At 51.8% G+C, this 25,216-nt stretch overlaps 1 protein-coding gene and 1 pseudogene across 8 annotated transcripts in view; one reads left to right on the top strand and one right to left on the bottom strand.

Annotated features, from left to right (window-relative positions):
- The first annotated feature begins 107 nt into the window (after positions 1-107).
- Positions 108-25,216, top strand: part of DLG3 (discs large MAGUK scaffold protein 3) — a 65,487-nt gene continuing 40,378 nt past the window's right edge. For 2 of the 8 annotated variants that reach the window (XM_027093596.1, XM_027093597.1), the window contains exons 1-11: positions 108-1,217; positions 2,292-2,374; positions 3,618-5,643; positions 12,505-12,555; positions 12,976-13,100; positions 13,312-13,481; positions 13,771-13,907; positions 14,258-14,402; positions 15,018-15,177; positions 16,844-17,000; positions 17,643-17,745. In XM_027093596.1, the coding sequence (XP_026949397.1) occupies positions 5,584-5,643; positions 12,505-12,555; positions 12,976-13,100; positions 13,312-13,481; positions 13,771-13,907; positions 14,258-14,402; positions 15,018-15,177; positions 16,844-17,000; positions 17,643-17,745 (1,108 nt within the window). In that variant the 5' untranslated portion in view covers positions 108-1,217; positions 2,292-2,374; positions 3,618-5,583. The other 6 variants (XM_027093598.1, XM_027093599.1, XM_027093602.1 and 3 more) reach the window with 6 other exon arrangements.
- LOC113613113 (chromobox protein homolog 3 pseudogene) overlaps positions 19,386-25,216 on the bottom strand; it is a 12,685-nt pseudogene continuing 6,854 nt past the window's right edge.

Below are 25,216 nucleotides of genomic sequence, written 5' to 3' on the forward strand. Positions count from 1 at the left end.
GTCCGTTAATCGGTTATTCAGTGAATTGAATGCCCATTTGGCACAGTCTAATCTTTTCAGCGCTGGGGCTGGGTGGAGGATGCACCTTCCATCTAGGGTTGCATGTGACATGACATTGAGGGGTCATCATGGGGAGAATCGTGGGTTGGAGGTGGCAAGAGGTCCACCTGGGGCAATGAAGGGCTGCAAGTGGGAAGCAGGAGAGCAGCCGCCACAGGGAGCGTTCCGGGTGGCCCAGGCGCGCTGTGCAGAGTTGCGCTGTAGCTCCACCTTGTGGTCACCTGCCCCAAGAGGAGGGCCGCGCCGTCGTCACCCGTGACGTATTTGCTGAATGCTACCTGTTTCTTGTGCCCAATGGGGACCTGTGTCCTTGACTCCGTATCCCGAGGGCATGGTCCGATTTCCACAAGTTTTCGCTTCTCTGGGCTGCGTGCAGGGTCAGGTTGCCGGGCCCACCTTCCCCTCGAGGAGCAAGGTCCCCGGTATGTTTGCTGCTCGTGAGCCCCTGGGATAAACAGTTAAGATGACCAGCGCGGAGCTGGCCTAGGATAGGGAGTCTGGTAGAAGTGCGGGAGGGGCTAAGGCAAACACAAGGACAGGAGGGGGCTCTGGCTGACTCTTCAGTCCCCACCGCACCCACATTCACCCCGGTTCATGGCTCCACACGAAGGGAAATCGAACTAAGGGTCTGACGAGGTCGGGAGGTTCGGTTCTCAATTCCTCCTCTCTCGCCAGCCTGGGACCGGGGGCGGCACTGGCACCTAGGGACAAGACCCTCCTCGGTTGCAGGGCAGGCCCTGGAACTACAACTCCCAGGAGGCCCCACGGCCACTTCCGGTCTCGGGATGGACCGAAGCTAATTTGAATTTGTGTTCCCGCCCCCTCCTCCTCCCAGACCCCGCCCCTTCCCTTCTCGCCACCCCGCCCTCGCCATGCACACACATGCACATAGAGACACAGGCCGCCGTCCACGCCAACATACCTGGCCTGCAGCAGGCGCGGTGGGCGGGGGCATCGGCGTGCGACGGGCTGGGAGGTGGGAGGAGCGCCGGGAGCCCACGCCGCGGCTGCTGCCTGGTCCCAGTCTTCTCGGGGGTCCACGCCGCCTTGGACCGCCTCTTCCACACACTACCTTTTCAAGCTGCATTTCCGTAGTTTTCCCTGTTCCCGATCCCGCCCCTCAGACCGACTGCCGGCCTCAGCTCTGGGGCGCCCAGGTACTGCCGGGCTCTCACCTCTCAGCATGGACCTCCCCCCCACCCCCATCCCTACTTTTCTGTCCCCTCCCAGTCGCTCAGCCTCGCAGCCCCGCAGCCTCTTCCTCCCCTCCCATTCCGACCTGACCCTGACCACATCCAGGGTTTCCAACCCCCGCAGCCTCCACCTCTCAGCTCCCAGGCTCTCAGCTGCAGTCCTCTAGCCTCAGAGTCTAGACTCTCTGCCGGAATGCCCCAAGCCCTTGCCCCTAGTCCCTAGCCTTGAGCACTCAGCCCTGAGCCTGCCACCGTCCATCCTTCCTCTCTTCCCAGGAGGACTGGACAGCTATGGCGCACTTAACCTCTGTAAGGTCCTGGACTGGAGGCTGAGATTAACAAAAACTTGAGGGTGGAGGGCCAAGGGGCGCTGCTCATTGGGGTTTGGGTGCAGTTGCTCTCGTTATTTTTAGCTGCTGACTCACAGCTTCTGGCATCCGGGTTTGGGGCTAGCAGGCTGGGCTAGGGGGCTATTAATAGAGCTAAGGCACAGCCCCGACCCAGTTCAGTTTAGAACACAGGGAGCAAGGAGCCTCCCCCTGCCATCGTGCGGCTGTGGAGATGTTGTGGACTGGGGCAGTGGCTGGACCAGGACCTCTCTGGCTGCCAGTACCTCAGCCTGGTATCTCTACCTTGGAACTCTTGAGGGAAAGCCCACGATGAGACTCCGGGTACAGCTCTCCCCTAAGCTTGCCATGGCTTGGGGCTCTGCCACAATGAAGCTCCTGCTGTACTGATTGTGAAGAGATGAGTCCCAAGTGGAGGGATTATTGTGCCCACGGCTTCGGCCTGCTTGGACCTACTCCTGGGCCAGAATGCTAGGTTACTAGGAGGAAAAGCTGTGGATTTCTGGTCCCCAAAGGCGGTCCTAAGGACGGAATACTTCAGCATGGTCCTAACAGAGAGGGCACAGAGCTGACAGGATTTGCTAGCCCCAAACCAGACACAGTACTAGGAAGCTGCCGAATTCTGTGTTCCTACCCTGCCATTCTTCTTTTTGTTTCTTTCCCTCTTGTTGGGCTCTGTCCCTACTCACAGGGGTCAACAGACCTCAGGATCTCTCCCTACTCCATAGAGAAATCTAATTCAGGAAAGCCACTGAGAAACTTGTCTCCACCAAGGTATGAATGATCCTTTATATATTGTCGTTCCTATGGGGCCTTTTTATTTTAATGGGTGAAAGTAGGAGTTCCCTAATCCATACCTTGGGAAAGGTGGGGAAATCTTGATACCTTAGTAGACTAATCACCAAAATTATTCCTACCCACGCCCAATGTGCTAGAATTCCCATCCACCAAGGATGCACACCCACAGCAATGCCCCTTACTCACAAACCAGAAACTTCCTGCTTTCAGCAATCCCAGTCTCTGGCTCCCAGGTGAAACCCGAGGGCTTTGGGGCAAGGGTGATTATTTATCCACACAAAAAGATTGGGGTCACCCAGTGAAGCTGTACTTTCAAGAATGAGCCCAGATTATCAGACAGCAGCGGGCCGCACTGCCCTAACCCCATCAGTTTGCTGAGGGAGGGTGCTGGAGAAACGGTGGATAGGAGTGAGAAACAGTCCCCTTCTCCCAAATCCCTTCTCAGGCTCCTCTGTGGCTTCAGTCTCCATGCGGGCCTCCCGGTTGCCTAGCAACCACAACCGCCTGCAGGGGCGTGGGCTGTTTTCGACCTGTAGGGGGCGCCTGTCTCCCTGGGGCCTCAGGCTGGAACTCTAGCAGTTGGGAGGGGATTCCAAGTGTCAAAGCATCTCAAGGTTGCTGACTTGCCAACCAAGTCCAGTCTGAGCATCAGAGAGCCTGTAGAGTGGGGAGAAGCTCACTATGAATGTAAAGGGATGTAACTCATATTCATTAAAAATGAAAATGTGTGTGTGTTTGTGTGTGTTTGTGTGTGTGTGTGTGTGTGTGTGTGTGTGTGAGAGAGAGAGAGACAGAGACAGAGAGAGACAGAGAGAGAGAGGGAGAGAGGAGAGAGAGAGAGCAGTCAAATAGGGACGGGGTGTGGGGAAGGCAGTTTGACCCTCTCCATTCACTCCAGGCTTAGCAATGTTTATTCCTCAATCAGAGCAGTTCAGAGGCCCAGGCTATAGGGTGTTTTTTGTTTTTTGTTTTTCCTGAGCTACTTTTAGGATGTAGGAAAAGAGTCTAGCACTCTATAGTATTGGCAAACTGCTGAGCATATAAAAGACTTTAAGGTCCTGAGTTACCAGCCTAGCCTAGACTTGGTCATGAAGGAAGATATTCATTCATTTGTTCATTCAACAATAATAATTAACCCTAAACCACTGTTACAAGGTAATGTGCTAAATGTTTTACATTTAATCCTCACAAAAACCCTATGATGATTTCCATTTCACAGATAAAGAAACTGAAGCTCAAGAAGTAAAGTAACGGCCAAGGTCACACAACTAGTGACTGGCTTGGGTGTGGCTGAGCAACCACTGTGTGCCAGGGTCTAAGAATACAGGAAACAAGACACTCCTCTCTTTTCTCTACCTAATGAACACCTAGTCACCCTTCAGGAGCAAACTAAAAATATCATCTCTTATGAAACTTTTCGTAAGCCCCTCGCCACCCACAAGTAGAGTTGATAACTTGCTTTTTCGTATACCCCTCTGAAATAGCACTTTTCACAGTTATTGTAATGAAATGCTTCTACATGTCCATTTCTCTAACTTTGAGCATCTTGGCGACAGGGTCTGTTTACTATTCATTGCCACTTGGATGTCTGATAGACATCTCAAACTCAACATGTCCAAATCTGGACACCTGATCTTTTTTGCCCAAATGACCCCTCCCCTAAAGCAGTCCTCATCTCAGTCGATGGCAGTTTCACCTTTCCAGTTGCTGTGGCCAAAAAACCTTGGAACCACACCTCATATTCAATCTGTCAGCAAATCCTGTTGACTCTCTCTTCGAAATACATCCAGAATCCAATCACTTCTTATCACCTCCAGTGCTACCACGCTGGTCCAAACCACCATCACTCACGTCTCTCTGGCATCACCTCAGTAGCCTCCTGACTGGTCTCACTGCTTCACCCTTGTCCCCTGTGGCCTATTCTCCACATGGAAGCCAGAGTGATCCTGCTAAACACAAGTCAGATCATGTCAGTTCTCAGCACAAAAACTCTCCAATGGCTCCCCATCTCTCTCAGAGTAAAGCCAAAATCCTTCAATGGCCTACAGGCCCTATACAATCTGGTCTCCTACTAAATCTCTGATCGTATCTCCTAGTACGTTCTCCCTCTCACTCTGCTCCAGCTGCTTGGTCCTCCTTGCTGTTTCTCGAACAAGCCAGATGCACTTCTTACCCATGACCTTTGCACTGGCTCTTCCCTTGCTAGGTATACTCTTCTGCATGGCTCCCTTCCTCACCTCCCTCAAGTCTTTGTTCAAATGTCACTTTCTCAGTGAGGCCTACCTTGACCAGCCTATTTAAGATTGCCTCTATTCTAATTTCCAGTTTACAGTAAGTACAGGGTATAGAGGAACAAGATAAATGACACCACGAGGGGAAAAACAACAACAACAGACAAATCCAGAAGTAGGATATTCTACAAAACAACTGAGTTGTACTTTTCAAAAAGCCAGTGTCATTAATTTAAAAAAAATAAAGATGGGAGACTTCTAGTTCTGGACCCAAGTGGAGTAGACATGCTTCTCCCTATTTCTCCCACTAAGGACAGCTAAAACTCTGTATGTGATATATAAAACAAACATAGGAAGATGCTAAAAGAAGGAGAAAAGGACAGACTTGACTAGGTGACTTGACTAAAAACAAAAACATGAACAGAGCCTCAGAGACATGTGGGACTATAACAAAAGACCTAACATTCATGTCATCGGAGTCCCAGAAGGAGAAGAGAAAGGGTGGGGGCGAAAAAGTCCTCAAGAAATGATGGCTGAAAATCCTCCAAATCTGGCAAAAGACACAAACCTACAGATTCAAGAAGCTGAACAAACCCGCAACACAGGATAAAGTCAAATCCATGCCAAGACACATTATAATCAAACTTTTAAAAACGAGACGAAGAGAAAATCTTGAAAGCAGTAAGAGAGAAACACCACTTTACCAACAGGGGAAAAACAATTCAAGTATCAGCGATTTCTCACCAGAAACCATGGTGGCCAGAAGGAAGTGGCAACAACATATTTCAAGTGTTAAAAGAACTGCCAAGCCTGGATGCTATATCTAGTGAAAATATCCTTCAGAAATGAGGGAGAAATCAAGATATCCTCAGAAAAAGGAAAGCTATGAGACCATGACACCAGCAGACCCACCCTAAAAGAGTGGTTAAAGGCAGTCCTCAAAACAGAAAGGAAATGATAAAAGAAGAAATCTTGGAACATCGGGAAGGAAGAAAGAATAGAATGAGTAAAAACGTAAGTACGTACAACAGACTTTCCTTCTTCTCTTGAGTTGTCTAAATAATGTTTGATGGTTGAAGCAATAAGTAAAACATCATCTGATGTGAAGCTCAGTATATGTAGAGGAAATATTTAAGACAACCGTACTATAAATGAGACATGGTAAAGAGACCTAAAGGGAGGTAATTTTTTTACACTTTCCTCAACCTTTTAAAATGATGACACCAGTAGGTCTTTGTGGTGATGAAATAGTTTTGTATTTTGATTGCAGTGGTTGTTACAGAAATCTCTGCATGTGGTAAAATGGTATAGAACTATACACACACTATACCAATGTCAATTTCCTGGTTTTGATATTGTACTATAATTATGTAAGATGCAATCATTGAGGAAAACTGGGTGAAGGGTACACGGGCCCTCTCTGTGCTATCTCTGCAACTTCCTTGTAAATCTATAATTATCTCAAAATAAAAAGGTTTTCTTTTAAGATTGGGGCTGTTCTAGTGGCTAAAGACACGAATGCAATGTGACAGCCTTGATTAGGTTCTGATGTTAAAAAAGATAAAAGGCGGGGAGGGGGAAGGGTGAGCTGTGACAAAGCGAGAGAGAGGCATGGACATATATACACTACCAAACATAAGGTAGATAGCTAGTGGGAAGCAGCCGCATAGCACAGGGAGATCAGCTCGGTGCTTTGTGACCGCCTGGAGGGGTGGGACAGGGAGGGTGGGAGGGAGGGAGACGCAAGCGGGAAGAGATATGGGAACATATGTATATGTATAACTGATTCACTTTTTTATAGAGCAGAAACTAACACACCATTGTAAAGCAATTATACCCCAATAAAGATGTTAAAAAAAAAAGATAAAAGGCAAGTTTGGAGAAATTTGAATATAGACTGGACATTAGACGATATTAGATGATATGAAATTATTGTTAATTTTCTTAGATGTCATAATCATATTGTGGTTATGTGGGAGAATGTCTTTATTCCCACAAGATGAATGCTGAAATATTTAGGGGAGGAGTGTAATGAAATCTATAACGTACATTTGAACGGTTCAGAAGAAATTGTAGATAGATCGATAAAGCAAATATAACAAGACATTGCCAGTTGTTGGCTCTATGAGGAAGATATATAGGTGTCCCTTGTACTATTCTTTCAACATTTCTGTATGTTTGCAAATTGTCATTTTTAAAAAAGTTGGAGAGGATATGTGGAGGATATACATGTGATAAAGCAAGTATAGTAAAATGTTAATGAGAATCTAGGTGGCAATTGGATGTTTGTTCCCTGTAAAATTCTTTCAATTTTTCTGTATGTTTGAAAATTCTCATGTTAAAATGCAGGGGTAAAAAACCTGAAGAAAAATGATCACAACCTCATGTCCTTCCCTAGTACTCCCAATCCTGCTTTCTCTGCTCTTTTTCTTTTTTCCCATTGCACTTATCACCATATATCGTAGTATATACTTCATTTATTTATTGTGCTATTTTTTGTCTGTGCCCTTTCACTAGAATGTGAGCACCCCAAGGGCGGGGATTTATTGTGTTTTGTTCTGTTTGCTGCTATATCCTCAAATCCTAGAACAGTGTCTGGCACATAGCAGGTGCTCAGTGAATGCCTGTTGACTTAAGAATGAATTTCTGTAGCCCTAGGGCCTAGGTCAAGGTCTTGCACAGAGTAGGTGTGCAATGAATGTTTGTTGAACTGAGATCTGAGATCTGCAGGAGAACTTAGAATAGACCTGTTGGACTTGAGTGGTTCAGAGCGTGGACTCTGGAGTCAAATGGCCAGGATTTGCATCGTGATTCTGTGACTTCCACCTGGGTAACCTAGCTGTATTAACATCTCTGAGCCTCAATTTCTCGGTAAAAGTCGGATAATAATAATAGCACCTTGGTAGGGGTTTTGTTTGCATGTAAAGCACTTAGGACTTTGTGAAGATTCAATAATTGGTAGCTAATGACATAAAGAACAGCAAAAAGATAAGAGTTTTCCCAGCATGTCATCCTTCTTCCATCCGCCAACAGACTGAGCCAGGAGAGGCTAAGGAAATGTCCTTGGATAAGTATTCCCAACTTCTTCTCCAGACACCCAGATTTCTTTCACTTCAGATCTCTTCTTACCTTTCCTTCTGCCCTGGACTTTCTTTACTCTCTTGGCATCCTGAAGCTCTTTCCCCCATCATAACCATGCAGGAGTGGAGTTGAGGAGACAGGAATCTGTGCACCAGGGACAAAAGCTTAGAGCTTTCCTTTCCTTCTGTTCTAGGCTTGAGTCCCTCATTGGTGATGGAAGCAGGTCAAGTGTGAGGTTGCAGTCATTTCGGGGCCTAGAGGTTGAGAGAACAATAGTCCTGAGGAAGAGGCCCTGACAAGAGAGTAGCCTCCTAAGCTGCCCTCTTCCTTGGTCCCCTGTTAGGAGAGAGCACCTCCCTCACCCTGCTCTAACGTCCCTTCGATCTGTTCTGCCGCCTCAAGTCTTTACTTCTGGTGGCCCCAGCTCAGAGCAAGCCCGGGGACCCATTGAGCATCTCCCTGCAACTCCCTCTTGGTAGTGGGGTGGGGTGGAGTGGGCCGAGGACAGGCTGAAATTGGAGATTAGGGGGCACGAGAGTGGGGGCTGAGCTCACCCGTGGCACAAGTCCCCTGTCCCTGCCCTAGGGTTGGCCCTACCCCCGATATCTGGGGAGCTGGGGCTGAGCCTGGGGGCGCCACTGCCTCTGTTCCTTTAAGGAGCCGCTGTTTAGCATTCCTGCCGCCGCCGCTGCCGCTGCCTGACTCTGCACGCTGATTGGCTGGAATCAACTGAGAAGGGAGCCAGGGAGAGATGCTCTTGACTCCACTCAGATCCATCCTGGGGACCAGTGCGGGAGCGGTCCTCGCAGCACCCAGCTTCTGCCCAGGCTCCCGCTTCTTCTTTGCCGCTGGGCCTCGGCCCAGGAGCCACGACGGGCGACACGGAGCCGCCAGTGCTGGAGGGGGAGCCGTGGGTGCGGGGCAGCGTGGGGGCAGAGGCCCCGGGACGCCCGCCCGGCCCCAGGCCCCGCTCCGCCCGGGCGCCCCCACGGGTGCCCCCCCCTTCCTGGTCCGAGCAGTGTGAGTGTGCCCGGGAGCCTGGCGGCAGCGGCGGCGGCGGCAGCGGCGGTGTGGAAACCGGCGTGGGCTGGGGGGTCCGGGCCGCGGGGGGCAGTGCCATGCACAAGCACCAGCACTGCTGTAAGTGCCCCGAGTGCTATGAGGTGACCCGCCTGGCCGCCCTGCGGCGCCTCGAGCCTCCCGGCTACGGGGACTGGCAGGTACCCGACCCCTACGGGCCAGGTGGGGGCAATGGAGCCAGCGCCGGTTACGGGGGCTACAGCTCGCAGACCCTGCCCTCGCAGGCGGGGGCCACCCCCACCCCCCGCACCAAGGCCAAGCTCATTCCCACCGGCCGGGATGTGGGGCCAGTGCCCCCTAAGCCAGTCCCGGGCAAGAGCACCCCCAAACTCAACGGCAGCGGCCCCAGCTGGTGGCCCGAGTGCACCTGTACCAACCGGGATTGGTATGAGCAGGTATGGATCAGCAGAGGGGGTGGTGGTGGGGCAACCCACGGGGGCTGGGGAGTGGGCGCCTGGAGGCCTGGGGTGCAGCACGGGTTCCCAGCGCTCCCAGCCCGCAGACCCTGAGCCCTAGCATTGCAGCTGGGCCAAGAGAGGCGGTGTGTGCTTCCCAGTGTGTCTGTTTGGGGGTCTCCATTTGGAGGGGATTGGGAGGAGCTGTGTGTCAGGAGGCGAAGGCATGGCGGAGGGGCACATTCTCCCGTGTGGGGGGATTGGGTTCGCCTCAGCATGGGCGGGGGGGGTTAGCAGTGTCTCTGTGTCTGGCAGGGGGCGGGAGGTTCTGCGGGGGCTGTGTGCGGTGTGTGTCTCCACAGGAGGGGAGGAGGGGGCAAGGTGCTCTGTGTAGGGGGGACGTGTATGTGTGTGTGTGTGTGTGTGTGTGTGTGTGTGTGTGTGTGTGTGTGTTGAGGTGTGTGGAGGAAGGCAGTGGAGCTCCTGTGAATCTATGTCGAGGAGCCCATGTGCCCAGCTTACTGAGCTTCATCCCTTGATGCCATGAGTCCCTCTCCGTCCTAGTCCCTTTGTGTGTGAATGTGCACATGGACATGTGGGGACGTCTCTCTGGATGTGGAGGTGTCTCTGTAGATGAAGCTGCAGGTTTGGCTGTGTTTGCCTGTGTGTGTGTGGCTACATGTATATGAGCATGTGGCTGCAAGTGTGTGCACGCGTGTGCCTCTGTGTGTGTGTGTGTGCGCGCGCGTGCGCGCGCGTGTGTGGTGTCCCTGGTGAGAGGCGCTTGACAGGCAAGGGAGGGGAGGGGGAGGAGGCGAGAGACACGTCCCAAGCAAGGCTGAGAGGCTGCTGAGAAGGATGGACTCTTTTGTCCAAGCAGCTCTGAAGTGTGTATGTGTACTCAGGGGGCGAGGGGGGGACTGAAGCCAGCTTCCTTGCTCCAGAACAGGCATGATGCCTGGAGCCAGGCAAGGGGCAGCTGCTATGGTGCAGGGACTGGCCCCGGTGGGGCATCTTCCCCTTGGGTACCGCAAGATGTGGGAGAACTTGGCCCCCCAGTCCTGACTTGGCACAGCTTGGGAACCCCTGGGTGCTGGGCACAACTCCGGCTTCCACTCCCAGCCTAAATAAACTGCCAGCTTAGAAAATGGAAGGAGCATCTGTGGGAGAAGCAGCAAAATGGAGGCTGGGCCGGCAGAGCCGGGTCCCTGGCATGCATGGCGGAGGGCCTGTCTGGTTATTCGGCTTTGCAGCCCCCAGGGTAGGGAGAGGGGAGGAGGAGGCTTTGTTGTGGAGGGCAGGTGCTGGCTGCCCCAAGCTGGTGACCGTTCTGGCCACCTCTGTCCCCCTCTGGGGATCAGATGTGCTCTCACTCAGAAGCAAAGGTGGGGACTTCCTGGGGAGAGGAGTCCTCGGTTCTGGCCTTCTGTCTGTCCACACTGACTGTTTCCTGCGTCCCTTCCCTTGGCCCCTTGCCCTCTCTAGCGGATTCTCCTCCATCCTGGGGCCCTACCCTTGTAAACACTCTCTTGTGCTTGTCCTGCTCAACTGGTAGATAGGTGCCAGTCCCAAGGCTGGGCCAGTTGGTCAAGGTTTCTTTGCCAGGGCTGATCCCTGGCTGGCTCCTGGCCCTGGGAGCAGGTTCCCTGAGGGGGGTGGTGGGAGGCTGGAGGGTGGACCAGTGGAAGCTGGGAGCTGCTGGGTCTCACCAGAGCTGGACTTGAAGCATGGCTATCACATGTGGGCACACATGGTGTACCAGATGCATACAAGAGCTACATGGAAATCCTTTTGCCTATGTGTCTGTTGCATGGTACTTCAGGCAGTGGTGTTGGTTTGCGGGCTCTTAAGAGCCATCGGTTCTTCCTCCTGGGATCAGGGACAGGAGTAGGGCTGCAGTGAGAATCCTCCCACCAACTCCTAGGGCTGCAGGGCAAAAAGCCCTGGGGCCAGGCTCAGAAAAGGTGGAGGCATGACTAGCCAGCCCTCTCCTCCTCTCTGCTTTTCGAAGCCAAAGCTGTGTGGGGTGTAGGTGGGAGGGGAAGCAGAGCAGGGCATGCAGAGGAGCCCTCACCCTGGGTTTGCAGCTTCCCTCTTCCAACGAGGAGACCAGGGGTCAGGAAAGGGGCAACACAGCCAGAGAAAGATGGGGGAGGGGCACCAGGCTATCTGGGGAGAGAGGCAAGAGGGCTCCTCCATTCTTGGGGATAAGAGTGAAAGCCAGGGAGCAGGTGCTACTTGTCTGTCCAGAATCATATTTTCACTTGACAGTGGCCACAAGTAAGTCCTGTCTGAGAGGCCATCTCTATGGGTTGGTCAGACCAACCCTGTTTCCATCCCTTTCCCTCGCTTCTCCTCCTGTGGCTATTGCATGTTGAAGGCCGTGGACTCTGCTGCCAATCAGTCCATGGGTCATCAGCTTCTCCCTCATGGGGCATCTTGTCCACTCTGCTCCTGTCCTACCCCTGGCTTTGCCTCTGACTCCCGAGCAGATCCCTTTCTGCTGGGAAACACAAAGGGTTCGGGATCAAAAGCCCCTCGATAGAAAATGGATTGACTTCTGCCCATTTGAGGAATTGGGTTCTTGGGGACACAGGAGATAGAATGAGGGTTCATGAGGTACTCTGAAGGGGGGAACTTTTCTTTTTCCCACGAGCTTTGCTGGGCAAGGTGATGAGTGGCCAGAACATCAATGGCCTTGGCAGCTTGCTTCACTCAAAAGAGCATGTGGAGATCCAGGTTCTAGCCCCTGCTCTGCCACTAACTCCCAGTGTGCCCTTAGGCACAACCTGCGTCCTCTCTGGGCCTCAGTGTCACTATCTGTCACATGGGAGAGGTTGAACAAGATGGTATCTGCTGCCCTTCCAGCTCTGACATGGTGGGAGTCTGTGATCCCAAGTCAGGGAGAGCTGTTGTTCAGAAGGGGTGCAGGTCCCTGTCCAGGCCACTGGGTGCCCCCACGGATGCTGAGTGTGGCATGGTTTGCCTGCCATGTTCAATTTCTGCCATCCCCCTCAGGCCAGCCCTGCACCCCTCCTAGTGAACCCCGAGCCTCTTGGTGAGTGCACCACTGGCTGGCTCGGTCCCAAACAATTGATCTGGGCTAAATGAGCAGCTGGGTTGGGCCTGATATGGCTGGAAGCAAGGGGAGGGGGGGCCTCCTCAGGGTCAGCCTGTCCCATCTGTGGCCAACAGATGTCTCAGGGTCAATTTGGGCTCTCCTACTACTCTGTGGGGAGTTGGGGGACAAGCAGGTTGACCGGGGGTAGGGGGGAGCGGCGCAGGAGGCACTTAGGGCCCTGCCTGTGTCTTCCCCTAGGTGAATGGCAGTGATGGCATGTTCAAGTATGAGGAGATAGTCCTTGAGCGGGTGAGTCTGGAGGTGGGGCAGGATAAAATGGGAGGGCAGGGTTAGAACGGGGAGAGGGGAGGGCCCTGAACCTTGGTCTCAAGACTCGTGGGGGACCTGCATTGAGAGAATGGGGAAACGGCGGCCCTCAGAGGCTGCATCACTGCATCAATCAATCAACTGTCTAACAAATATTAATTGACCTTGCTCGCTGAGGCCTGGGGAATTGGGGAGGGGATGGCTTCGCTGAGGCCTCCACGCCAGAATGGTCAGCACAGGCTGGGAATCGGCCAGATTGGTGACGAATGTGCCCCAGCCTGCCGTGGCCCCTTCTGAGGCCTGGAGAAGCTGCTCTTTGGGGGCAGGGGTAGATGGGGCCCCGGAAACCCTCCCCCATGCCTTCTGCGTGAGAAAACTGTGCCCCTCCACTTCCTTCTGCAGGGCAATTCTGGCCTGGGCTTCAGCATTGCTGGTGGAATCGACAACCCCCATGTCCCCGATGACCCTGGTATCTTTATTACGAAGATTATCCCTGGTGGAGCAGCTGCCATGGACGGGAGGCTGGGGTGAGGTGGCCTGGAAGCAGGGCTGGGGACGGCAGGGGCAGGATGGAGGTGAGGGGAGGAGGGCCGCCTGGCAGGATGACCCTTGAATTAGATCTGAGATGGGGAGGGGTGAGGAGGGAGGGGAAGGGGAGGGGAGAGGAAGAGGAGGAGGTGGGAGAGGGGGTGGAGGGGGGGGTGGCAAGGTGTCATGCCTCTTGGGCTTCCCCCACAGGGTGAATGACTGTGTGCTGCGGGTGAATGAGGTGGATGTGTCAGAGGTGGTGCACAGCCGGGCGGTGGAGGCACTGAAGGAGGCCGGCCCTGTGGTGCGGTTGGTGGTACGGAGGCGACAGCCCCCACCAGAGACCATCATGGAGGTCAACCTGCTCAAAGGGCCCAAAGGTGCGGCCCTCTGGGTTCTCGTGCTCTGGCCAGAGGCCCCTGGTTCGCCCTGTAGGAATTGGAAGGGAATACCCTCACTTCCTTCCTGACTCCCTGGTGCAGCTCACATCCTTCTTTCTTGAGCTCACATCTCACCTGTACTGACCTCGGGATGGCAGCCTGGTGTTTGGGATCCCTGGGGGGAGCTCCTGTGGGGCTGGTGGCTTGGCTGGGTGCGGGGGTTGGGATTGACTGCGTGTTCTAACTTCTCCTTGTGTCCCTCTCCCACTCCCTGCTGGCTCCTGCCCAGGCCTGGGTTTCAGCATTGCTGGGGGGATTGGCAACCAGCACATCCCAGGAGACAACAGCATCTACATCACCAAGATCATTGAGGGGGGTGCTGCTCAGAAGGATGGACGCCTACAGATCGGGGATCGGCTGCTGGCGGTGAGACAGCCTTCCTGGGGATGCCCAAATGGCGGGGTGGGGAGGTGGAGCTCTAGTAGCCTCTCCCTCCACCTGAACCTCACTCAGGGACTAGGCATCATGGGAAATTTCAAGAGCATCATCTGAGTTGTGTGTCCCCAGATAGCAAGGCCCTAGTCCTCTTCATGGCTGGAACTCCCTCACCTGTCCCCACCCCCACCCCCTGCTTCTCTGCCCCTCACAGCACTGTATTTGGACCTCTGTTAGATAGAGCACTGTTGAATTTCACTGAAAGGGCACCCCTCAGTGTTCCCTGCAGAGGCCCTCCCTTCTTCTCCCCAGTGCTAGCCCTAAGGCCTCTCCTCTCCTAGGTGAACAACACCAATCTGCAGGATGTGAGGCATGAGGAAGCTGTGGCCTCGCTGAAGAACACATCTGACATGGTCTATCTGAAGGTGGCCAAGCCAGGCAGCCTCCACCTCAACGACATGTATGCACCCCCCGACTACGCCAGCAGTACGTACCAGTCTGCCCTGTCCCTGTCCTGAAGCCCTGCCCCCTGGTTTCTGGAAGGGAACAAGTTTATGCTCCTTGTTAAGAGAGAGAGAAGGAGAGAGAGAGAGAGAATAAGACTGGTGCTCAGGAAAGCTGAGTCCAAATCCCAGCCCTGTCCCTTATACCTGGGTGCCCTTGGACAAGTCCCTTTCACCTGTCTTTAGTTTCCTCTTTGGCAAAAAGGAGCTAATGATATATGTGCTGCCCTCCTCATAGGACTGCTGCAAGGATCAAATGAGATCACGGACGAGAAAGCCCTTGGAAAACTGTATCAGGCTATAGAGATGTGAGGGATTATTATTAGTCACACCTCTAGTCATGCCTTTCTTTGTAGATTGCCTTGACTTTAGCTCTTTCTAAGACTCACAGGAGTGAGCTCAGGATTCAGAAAGGGACTGTGGAGGAGGAACCCTAGGGGGTGGAGTGGGGAGGAGACGCCTGAGGAATCTGCATCCCTCGGTCTGGTCTCTTTACATCTGAGGTGGGGGGGGGGGGGGGTCAGCCCTTGGTGGCGGGTGGAGTAGGGTACCACTGGGGAGTGGTCTCGGAACTTTTCTCTCCCTTTCTCGATTCCAGCTTTTACTGCCTTGGCTGACAACCACATAAGCCATAACTCCAGCCTGGGTTATCTCGGGGCTGTGGAGAGCAAGGTCAGCTACCCTGCTCCTCCTCAGGTTCCCCCCGCGCGCTACTCTCCTATCCCCAGGCACATGCTGGCTGAGGAGGACTTCACCAGGTAAGACCCCCTCCCCCGCCCCACCCCTCCGCATCCTACCTAGGGATGGGGCGGAGAGGAATTGCTTCTGGCTGGCCACAGGCCTCCTCGTAGTATGGCATAGAAGAGGATAAAGCCCTCATACCTCGTGTCTTTGGGGTCTGAGGCCCCCTCTCAGGCCCTTGGGACCCTAAGGAGGGACAGAGGTGGCTGCAGGGACAAGTTCTACCATCAGGGGGAGTGCCAAGTGTGTGGCCCCCATTCGAAAGTGCAGAGAAAGGGTAGGATGGAGTGTTTAGGGGGCTGAGGAGGTGGAGGCTGCGGGATTTCCTGCCCCGAGACAGTTGCAGCCCCCTCTGCTGCAACCATTCCACGTTAGAGAAGAGAGCAGTTAAGCCGGTGGCGTTGGTCCGGGATGCTGGGAGGCTGGCGGGCCAGGTGGCCTCGCACGCAGGGAACGGCCCCGCCCCACTCTGGAGGCTGCTGCCGCTGCGGAACTGGTTGGACCGGCAGGGGTTCCGGGGGACAGGTTTGCTGCAGGGTGGGGCCTGGGAGGCTGCTGGGCTGGCTGCAGTAGAGCCGGAAGGGTAGGCGGACGGAGTTGGCGGGGGCGGGGTGGGGGGGAGCTGGAGGAGCCATGGAGAGGGCACGCAAATTCTCAGGCTCCGGCTTGCCCCTGGGCTTGGGCTCAGCTTCGGCCTCGGCCTGGAGGAGGGCTTCGCGGAGGAGGGCTTCGCAGAGGTGGGCCTGGCCGCTCCGCTCCCTGCGGCCTGGAGGGGATGCCAGGTAGGAGGAGAGGAGGGCTTTAGCAAGAGCATCCGGGTCTCAAGGAAGGAGCCTCGCACCTGAGACTGGGAGCAAGAAAGGAAGAGCCTCGGACCTGGGGCTCCTCAGATGAAAGATGCTTAAAGTGAAGGCAGTGGGCTGGGCAAGTGTGCTGAGTCAGGTTGTATGGATATACAGGAGCCGCAGCTGCTCTCACTTGATGACACTGACCATTTACAGAGGGATTCCTTAGACATGGTTAGTGGGAGTCGGAGTTTTCATGTGTTTGTCTCCTCTCTTCAGTTAGGCTCCTAAGCTTCTTCTGGGGACCTGGGATTTCTTTATCTCTATCTCCCACATCACCCAGCAAGGGTACATAGTGCTAGCTGTTGACTAAATCTGTTGTTGGGGAAAGTAGGAGGGGTCATAGTTGGTCGGTGGATTTTTGAGACTGCGGAGAAGCATGTATAAAGTAAGTATGCACAGTTTGTGGGTGGTGAGTGCAATCAACCCCAGGGCCATCCCACAGCCCCTAACTGATTCCCCTTCTTGTGGCCCAGGGTTCAAATCACACCAGTTGGTAGGATGGGAGAATCTGGGGAGGAAGAGGACCAGTGAGTGGGCTCTGAGATATGGTCTCTAGAGCCCAGGGTAGGGGTTTGTTGACCAGAGAGAGTCGGAGACTGTCCACTGGGAAGTTGACTCCAAGCCCTCAGGAAGAAGGGAGGAAGAACAACTGAAACTTGGCACCTGGAAGCAAACAGCAGCCAAGCAGGTTTCAGGAGAGAAAGGGAGCAACAGAGTATCATACCTAGGAACCTAAGTCCGTCTACAGCCATATGGGCCTTGTTCCAGGCTGGCCCTCGCAGGGACAACAGTTTATACCTACTTTGTCCTGACCCTTCCACTCCTTTCCCACCAGAGAGCCCCGCAAGATCATCCTGCACAAGGGCTCCACAGGCCTGGGCTTCAACATCGTGGGAGGAGAGGATGGAGAAGGCATTTTCGTCTCCTTCATCCTGGCAGGAGGCCCAGCTGACCTGAGTGGGGAGCTGCGCAGAGGAGACCGGATCTTATCGGTGAGGAGACAAAGGCAAGGTGGGAGGATGGGAGCTATGCCAGTCTGAAAGGGAGGAGGGAAGACCTGGCTGTCTCCAAGGAATGCTTCTTGAAGTGGGGGAAAGCTAAAAGCTGGAGAAAACATATTCTCTTTTTTTTTTTTTTTTGCGGTACGCGGGCCTCTCACTGTTGTGGCCTCTCCCGTGTGGAGCACAGGCTCCGGACGCGCAGGCTCAGCAGCCATGGCTCACGGGCCCAGCTGCTCCGCGGCATGTGGGATCTTCCCGGACCGGGGCACGAACCCGTGTCCCCTGCATCGGCAGGCGGACTCTCAACCACTGCGCCACCAGGGAAGCCCCATATTCTCTTTATAGATGTCCTTAGTGAGGGACAGGGAACCAGACTTATACTTAAGGAGGAAGTGAGTATCTCTTGGATCTTAACCCTGGCTGGCATTTGACCCCCACAAAGATATTATTATGCTAGAGATATATCCTTTAGGTCTCATCCTAGGGGCAAGGATGGGATATTGCCCATCCTTGGATGAGAAAGGCATCCAAGTAGGCTTAGAGATGGTCTACCCATCTCCCTCTCCTAACTCAGGACAACAGAGGACTCCTTTCTTGCTTTTGGGGTGGCTCATAACTCCTCTCTTTGGACAGGTGAATGGCGTGAACCTGAGGAATGCAACTCATGAGCAGGCTGCGGCTGCTCTGAAACGGGCTGGCCAGTCAGTCACTATTGTGGCCCAGTACAGACCTGAAGGTAGGAGAAGGAAGGTGGAACAAGATGATTTGGGGAGATTAGACTTATTACTAACTGCTGGCTTTTTGCCATCATAGGTAACAAAGCCACTTGACTAGGTCCTTTCTTACACTGGTACAGTAACCTCTTCCTCTCTCGTTTTCCTTCTGGACTGGGGTAGGTTTGGACAGCTTGGGAGCATCAATCAAGGCTGTGCTCAGAGCCTGGTGAATAGGGCTGCAATGCAGCTGAAGGCCAGTAGTGGGCGGCAGTTTACGGGAGGAAGCGCAGAGATCGGGGCGACTGGAAAAAGGGGAGGGGAGGGAGGCAGAGGCGGAGGGCTCAAGAGGCGAAGAACATAACTGTGTTCCCTGGAACAGGAGGGTAGTTCTCGGTTAGAAGGACTTGAGGGAGAAGAGTACCAACCTCTTAAGAGTGCTTGGGCCAAACCTCTATGACCCCCCACTTCTCCCCTCATCAGGGTGACCGTGAAACAGCCATAAACGCGCTGAAAAGGTGATGCTAGGCTCTCCAGGTAGGGAATCGGAAGTGGACCCCCCTTTCCCTGCTGGGGGCCTTCTTTGTGTTCTGCGGGAGCAGTCCCCCGGCTTGGGCGAGTGGGAGGGGCCGGTTATGCAAATGAAAGCATTTGATTGGCTGGGGCCAGCCAAGGCCCAGGTGCCGAGGTGAGCTGCGGGATAGCGCGCCTGAGCCAGCCGGCCGGCGGGGTGGCCATTGGCCGGCCGAGCGCGGCCTCCAGCCTCACGCCCCGCCCCCTGACCCAGGCGAAGGGCGGCGGGCACCCCTCCTTTCCCCCCCCCCCCCCCCCCCCCCCCCCGGCGCCTCACGCCTCTCCCCCTCCTCCCGCCCCTCCCCCTCCCCCTCCTCCTCCTCCCCCTCCTCCCCCCCTCCTCCCGCGTGCCCCGCTTTGTGTCCGTGGTCTCCCGCGCGGGACAGAGGGGCCGGCCGGAGCTGGCGGTTTCTCAGCACTAGACCTGGACTCCGACCCGGCGCCAGGTGAGGTGGGGCGGACGGGGGTCAGGCCCCCTCACAGTCCCCCCTAGCCTCTCTACGGTTCTGTTCTCAGACTTTCTCTTTTCCCACACTGCGCCCCCAACTCTGAGCTCTCCCCGGAATCCCTGGGTCGCGTTTGGAGCCCCTCCCGAGGGTCCCTTGCGGCCCCGCGGAGCAATGCGCGCGGCTGAGCCCCGGCCGGCCTCCACCTCTTGGCCATCACCTCTCCCCACCCACGAACTCTGCCCCTTCTCGCCTGGGACCTCTGTCCGCCCCCCACTCTCCTTCCTGTCGGCGGCTGCGCCCCCAGCAGCTCCCTAATCTCGGTCCTCAGAGGAATTTTCTCCGTCTTCCCCTCCCCCACATCCGTTACTACGCCTCCTTTCCCCCCCACCCCGACCTGGCGACCTCTGGGAACCCCCGAGGTGGGCTTGGTGTTCTCGGGCCCCCCCCCCATGCCCGCTTTTGTTTGCCAGCGTTTGCGACTGTCGCCGACTCCTTTCGCCTCCCCCTCCTCTTTGTAAGGCCGGCCTTTGTCCCTTAGGGCAGGTGCTCTGTTCCGTGATGAGAATGGGGAAAGGCTGGCAGCCCTGCTGCAAAGCCGTGAGGGATCGAAAGCGCCTACCTTTGTCCTTTCCGCTGCCCCCCTACCCCTTGTTCAGCGCCTCAAGCCAGGAGCCTGAAGGCCAACAAGAGAGGGGCCTGCAACCTTATGCACTAGGCCCTTTTGATGGGGACAAGTGTAGGGAGATGACTAACAGGAGAGCTTGTTGGTCTGAGGTAGTAGGAAAGAGGGATGCAAATGGACACTTTGAGTCATTTCTTTCCATGTTGGGTGTCCCGCTTAATGACAAGAAACACACATTAGGGTTATTGTTTTTATGATGCTTGGGCGTGCTGTTTGCTTCTCAGTGTAGAGCTCACCATCTGATTTTTATTAGCAACCAATATTTATCCATTTCATGGCCACAACTTAGGCAACGTAGGTTCTGCAAAGAAAATGGTTTCTCTTGCATATTTGTGTGTGTGTGAAGGAGAAATTGATGTGTTTCTTTCGGTTTTGCTCACTGATGCTGGGCACATGGAAACAATACTGTGAATTTGGTGGTAGTATGTTGGAAACTGGTGACTACATGTTTCTCCGAGTTTTGTTAGGAGAATGTAATTGATTTGCATAAAAAGCTGCAAGTTGTCCTGGCTAAAGGGATTCCTTCAGTGTTCATTGCTCTCTGGGCATATTTCTGAGCATTTTTGATGTTTGTCGGGGTGCTGTCTTATGCTAGGTCCCTCTACCATTTGCCAAACAAAACCTTTCTTCTCTTAGGATTTAGTTGAACTACTGTTGTTAAGTCTCTGCCACCCCAATCTCATTTCTTCCTTTGGTTTGGAAAATCCAACAGGGCCCCAACATGCAAAAGCTTTTTTTATTTTCCATTCAAAAATGGACCCTTGGAAACAGGTCCAGAGAGACTATCAAGCATTCCGTGTTGGGCTCTGAATTTTCTTTGATAAAATGATAGTTTTTAAGAATAAGGACTCCATGTTGATCATTTTATAATTATGTTAAATACTGTTCTTTGGAGGATTGCATCACATAGGCATTTACAAAATGAGTAATCCAAATATATGTTTGTTGGCTAAAATGGCAGAGACTTTGTATGTTATTGGCCAAGTAAGTGTTCATCATTTGTATTTTTTTCACATGGAATGTGGGAGCTGGAAAGGATCACGTAGTCCAACCCCTCATTGTGCAAACCAGAACAGCGACAGGAGAGCAGGGACATGACTTGCCTAAGGTCATGAAGGGAAAGTTGCCGAGGGTCAGCAATCAGTTTAATCCTGAAGTCCACCAGCTGGGACAAATCGTGCTTGGGAATACCTGAGAAACCTAAGACCTAGTTGGAACAGAGGAAAGGAACTGGGAAAATAATAGAAGAGAGGGTGAGGGAAAGATTAGAGTGGTGTCCATGGTGGCCCTTGAGGCACCATTGCCAAACCAGTGCAGCCTTTAGCTAGATATCCTTTAGTACGAGAGCTTAAAAAAAATAGCCTTGACTAATTAGAGCAATCAGAGTAAGAACAATTTTTCTCCTTTTTTTAACAGCTTAATTGAGATATGATTCATACACCATACAATGCATCCATTTAGGTGTGCAATTCAGTGGCTTTTAGTGTATTCACAGAATTGTGCATTCATCATCACAGTCGATTTTAGAACATTTTCATTACCCCTCTCTTTTGAATACATAGAGATGGTACAAGCATTGGAAGGGTGATAGGTGTAGGACAGTTGCTTCCTGATGTATCTCATCTGGGCAGTTAGGGGCTGGATGGCAGCTCTGACTTTGCTCTAACTGTGAGATTCTTTCATATATCTGGTTGCTTAATGGGTTGAACCCATAATGAAGATAGGAACCTTGTCTATCTATTTAAACTTTGTATTGTGCCTAAGCATGGGTGCTTTACAAATATTTGTATGATGAAGCTTTGGAAAATATTAAAATAGATATAGAAGTGCCAAATGATAAGCTACTACAGTGAGAGATGCTGTTTAATAGTTTCACTCCTGATTGCTCCAAACTGTTGTGGACACAGCAATCCTACCTATTTAGCTAAAAATAGCATGATGTTCTTGGGCATGTATAATCCTGCTTAAAATTCAAATTGAAAATTGAAACAACTGGCTCTTGGCAGAGGCTCTCTTCCAATCTATTCTAAAATGAAAAATATTTTTCTGTGACTTGTGGAATTGCTCCACCAAGGGAAGGATGGTTTTCATGTTATAACATTTTGATTTAGAAACTATCTCCTACATTTTCCTCCCTAGTTGCTTTGTGTCAGCCTCTGTTTATAAACTCAGCTAGTAGTTTTCTGGAAAGCCCTTTTGTTTTTAGCATAGATTCTGAACCCCAAATCAGGAGGTGAGCCAGAAATTGGTCACTAAGGTAGCTAAACTGGGAACTGATCCTTTGTGACTAGTCTTTTCAACTGGAATATAAATCCATACAGGCTGGGGGTACAGGGAATGAGAAAGAACTAGGGTTTTCCATACTTATTTTAAAGTGCTGAAGAAGCACACTTTTCACCATGGAAACACCTTCAGTAAGGCCTGGAAGAGTGTAAGGATAAGTGTTGGTAATAACTTGAAAGCATAAAAGGGATATTTTCCCCATAACATTTAAGTTTACCACCCCATCTCCCCTGTTTGAGAATGAGAGATGTAAACATAGGTGCCACCCTATCAGCATGATCTCTTTTGAGAGCACAGAGGTGAAAGTTTATCAAGGCAAAGAATCAAAGTTCTGAAACTCCTGTTGCCATCCTAAAAGAAGGCTAATGTAGGGAGGGAAGAAAATGAATTCCTGTTAACAGCATTTCTACACTGAACAATTTGAAGGCAGCTACCATTGTATTTTTCTTTGTGCCCCAGCACCTAGTCCAGAGCTTGGCACATGTTTTGTTGAATTATTGAGTATGTCTGCATTCTAGATGGCTTTGTAAGCATTAATCTTCAGGATATCCCTGTGGGATAGGTGGTATTATCCCTATTTTACAGATGAGGAAAGTGAGGATCAGAGAGGTTGAGTGACTTGATCAAGATCCCACAGCCAGTAAGGGGCATAATCACAATTTGAAGTCAGAGTTCCTGAGAACTTCGTGTCCAGGGCTTTTGCCAAGAGACCACAATGACCTCTCTCCACAGCAGAGAAGCTGTGAGCCCCTTCTCTCTACCCAGAAGATGCTGCTCTGAGACTCTTCAGGTGCCAGAAGCTGTTAACAGATGGACTAAAGCCAACTCCCAAATGTCAGCTTTTTTTTAAAATAAATTTATTTATTTTGTTTATTTATTTTTCACTGTGTCGGGTCTTCGTTGCTGTGTGCAGGCTTTCTCTAGTTGCGGCGAGCAGGGGCTACTCTTCGCTACGGTGCGCAGGCTTCTCATTGCAGTGGCTTCTCTTGTTGAGGAGCACGGGCTTAGTTGCTCCGTGGCATGTGGGATCTTCCTGGACCGGGGATTGAACCCGTGTCCCCTGCATTGGCAGGCGGATTCTTAACCACTGCGCCAGCAGGTAAGGCCCCAAATGTCAGCTTTTTAAGTCTTGATGACCACAAACTGCTGTACCAAAGGAGGAGGTAACCTGGGGGTAGAGGGGCTGCTGGAAGCCTGAAGGAGACGCCCCCTCTCCTGCAAAAGGAACTTGGACTTGGGAAGACTACCATAGAATGATATTGTGGGGGGAACCTCAGGAGGAGCCAAAAGATGGGAATTGGTTGGCTTGACTTAACAGCAAATGTGTGCAGGCCTAAGAATACTAATGCAGTAAATAGGAATTTCCCATTTCTTCAAGTGAAATAGAGTTGTATTTGTCATTCATTTTTTTATGAACTTACAGTTCACTCATTTAAGGGTGTAATTCAGTGGTGTAAAATTCACAGAGTTGTGCAACCATCACAGCAGTCAATTTTAGAACATTTCACCACCTCAAAAAGAAAAATCCTTTAGCTGTCCCCCCAGCCTCTCCCCACCCCACTGCCCCACCAACCTCCCCATCCCCCTCAGTGCTACTAATCTACTTCCTGCTTCTATGGATTTGCCTGTTCTGGACATTTTGTATAAATGGATTCATATATGGTCTTTTATGACTGGCTACTCTCACTTGACATAGTGTTTTCAAGGTTCATCTGTGTTGTAGCATGTATCAGTACTTTATTTCTTTTCAGGACTGAATACTATTCTATTATATGAATATATCACATTTTGTTTATCCATTCATGAGTTGATGGGCATTTGGGTTATTTCCACTCTTTTGGCTATTATGAATGCTATCTTTGAACATCTGTATGCAGTTTTCTGCATGGGCATGTGTTTTTATTTCTCTTGGTTATATATACCTACTGGATCATATGGCAACTCTATGTTTAACCTTTTGAGGAATGGCCAGGCTGTTTTCCATTGTGGCTGCACCATTTCACATTCCCACCAGCAGTGTGAAGGTTACAGTTTCTCCACATCCTTGCCAACCCTTATTAATATCAGTTTTTTTGATTCTAGTCATTCTGGTGGGTGTGAAGTGATATCTCATTGTGATTTTCTTTTCTTTCTTTTTTTAAAATTTTTATTTATTTACTTTTGGCTGCATCGGGTCTTTGTTGCTGCACGCAGGCTTTCTCTAGTTACGCCAAGTGGGGGCTACTCTTCGTTGCGGTGCGTGGACTTCTCTTGTTGCGGTGGCTTCCCTTGTTGTGGAGCATGGGCCCTAGGCACGCGGGCTTCAGTAATTGTGGCTCGCAGGCTCTAGAATGCAGGCTCAGTAGTTGTGGCACACGGGCCTAGCTGCTCAGCGGCATGTGGAGTCTTCCCGGACCAGGGCTCAAACCCGTGTCCCCTGCATTGGCAGGCGGACTGTTAACCACTGCACCACCAGGGAAGTCCTCATTGTGCTTCTCATTTGCATTTACCGAATGGCTAATGATGTTGAGCATCTTTTCTTGTGCTTATTGTTTTGCTTTGCTTAGTCCCCTGATTCTCACGTTGTTTATAAATTGACTTGAGACCCGAGCAAGCCAACTGTTATTACTCAGGTGATTAGAGGGAACCAGGAGGATAAGGGACTACCTTTCCACTCTTATCACTGTGTGCTGGAGGGCGTGGGTATGGATAATTTTATCTAGGAATGCTGACCTGATAAAAATGATAGGGCCCACCTTAAAAAAAAAAAACAGAAAACCCTCCAGCTTATTCACATACCATACAATTCACCCATTTAAAGTGTACAACTCAGTGGTTTCTAGAATGTTCAGAGTGGTGCAACAGTCAATTTTAGAACATTTTCCTCACCCCAAAAAGAAGTCCTGTCCCATTAGCAGTCACTTCCCATTTCCCCCAAACTCCTCCCCTCGCCTTCCCTCGCCCAAGGCAACCACTGATCTACTTTCTGTTTCTGTAAAGTGTCCTTTTCTGGCTGGTTCATATAAATGGAATCATACAACATGTAGTCTTTTGTGTCTGTCTTCTTTCTTTCAGCATAGTGCTTTCAAGGTTCATCATGTTGTAGCATGTAACACTTCATTCCTTTTTAAGGCTAAATGATATTCCATCCTATGGTTATACCATAAGTTGTTTATCCATTCTTCTGTTGATGGACTTTTGGGTTGTTTCCACCTTTCAACTACTGTGAATACTGCTGCTATGAACCTCACGGGAGGTTTTTGTGCGGTCAAATATATACCCAATTCTTTTGGGTATATATGCCTAGGAGTGGAATTGCTGGGTCATAAGGTAACAACATTGAACATTTTTAAGGAACTGTCAGACTTTCCCAAAGTGGCTGCACCCTTTTAGGCCCACCCTGTTTTGCAGACTTAGAAGAGAGAAATATGTTAGCTTTCTTTTCAGTTTTGCCTCCTGGGGCTGAACTTTATATACAGGGGTGTGTGTGTGTGTGTGTGTGTGTGTGTGTGTGTGTGTGTGTGTGTG

The sequence above is a fragment of the Aethalodelphis obliquidens genome, unplaced genomic scaffold (assembly GCF_003676395.1).
Source record: "Aethalodelphis obliquidens isolate GAN/ISIS:26980383/991018 unplaced genomic scaffold, ASM367639v1 scaffold85, whole genome shotgun sequence".
In the NCBI taxonomy this organism is placed as follows: Eukaryota; Metazoa; Chordata; class Mammalia; order Artiodactyla; family Delphinidae; genus Aethalodelphis; species Aethalodelphis obliquidens.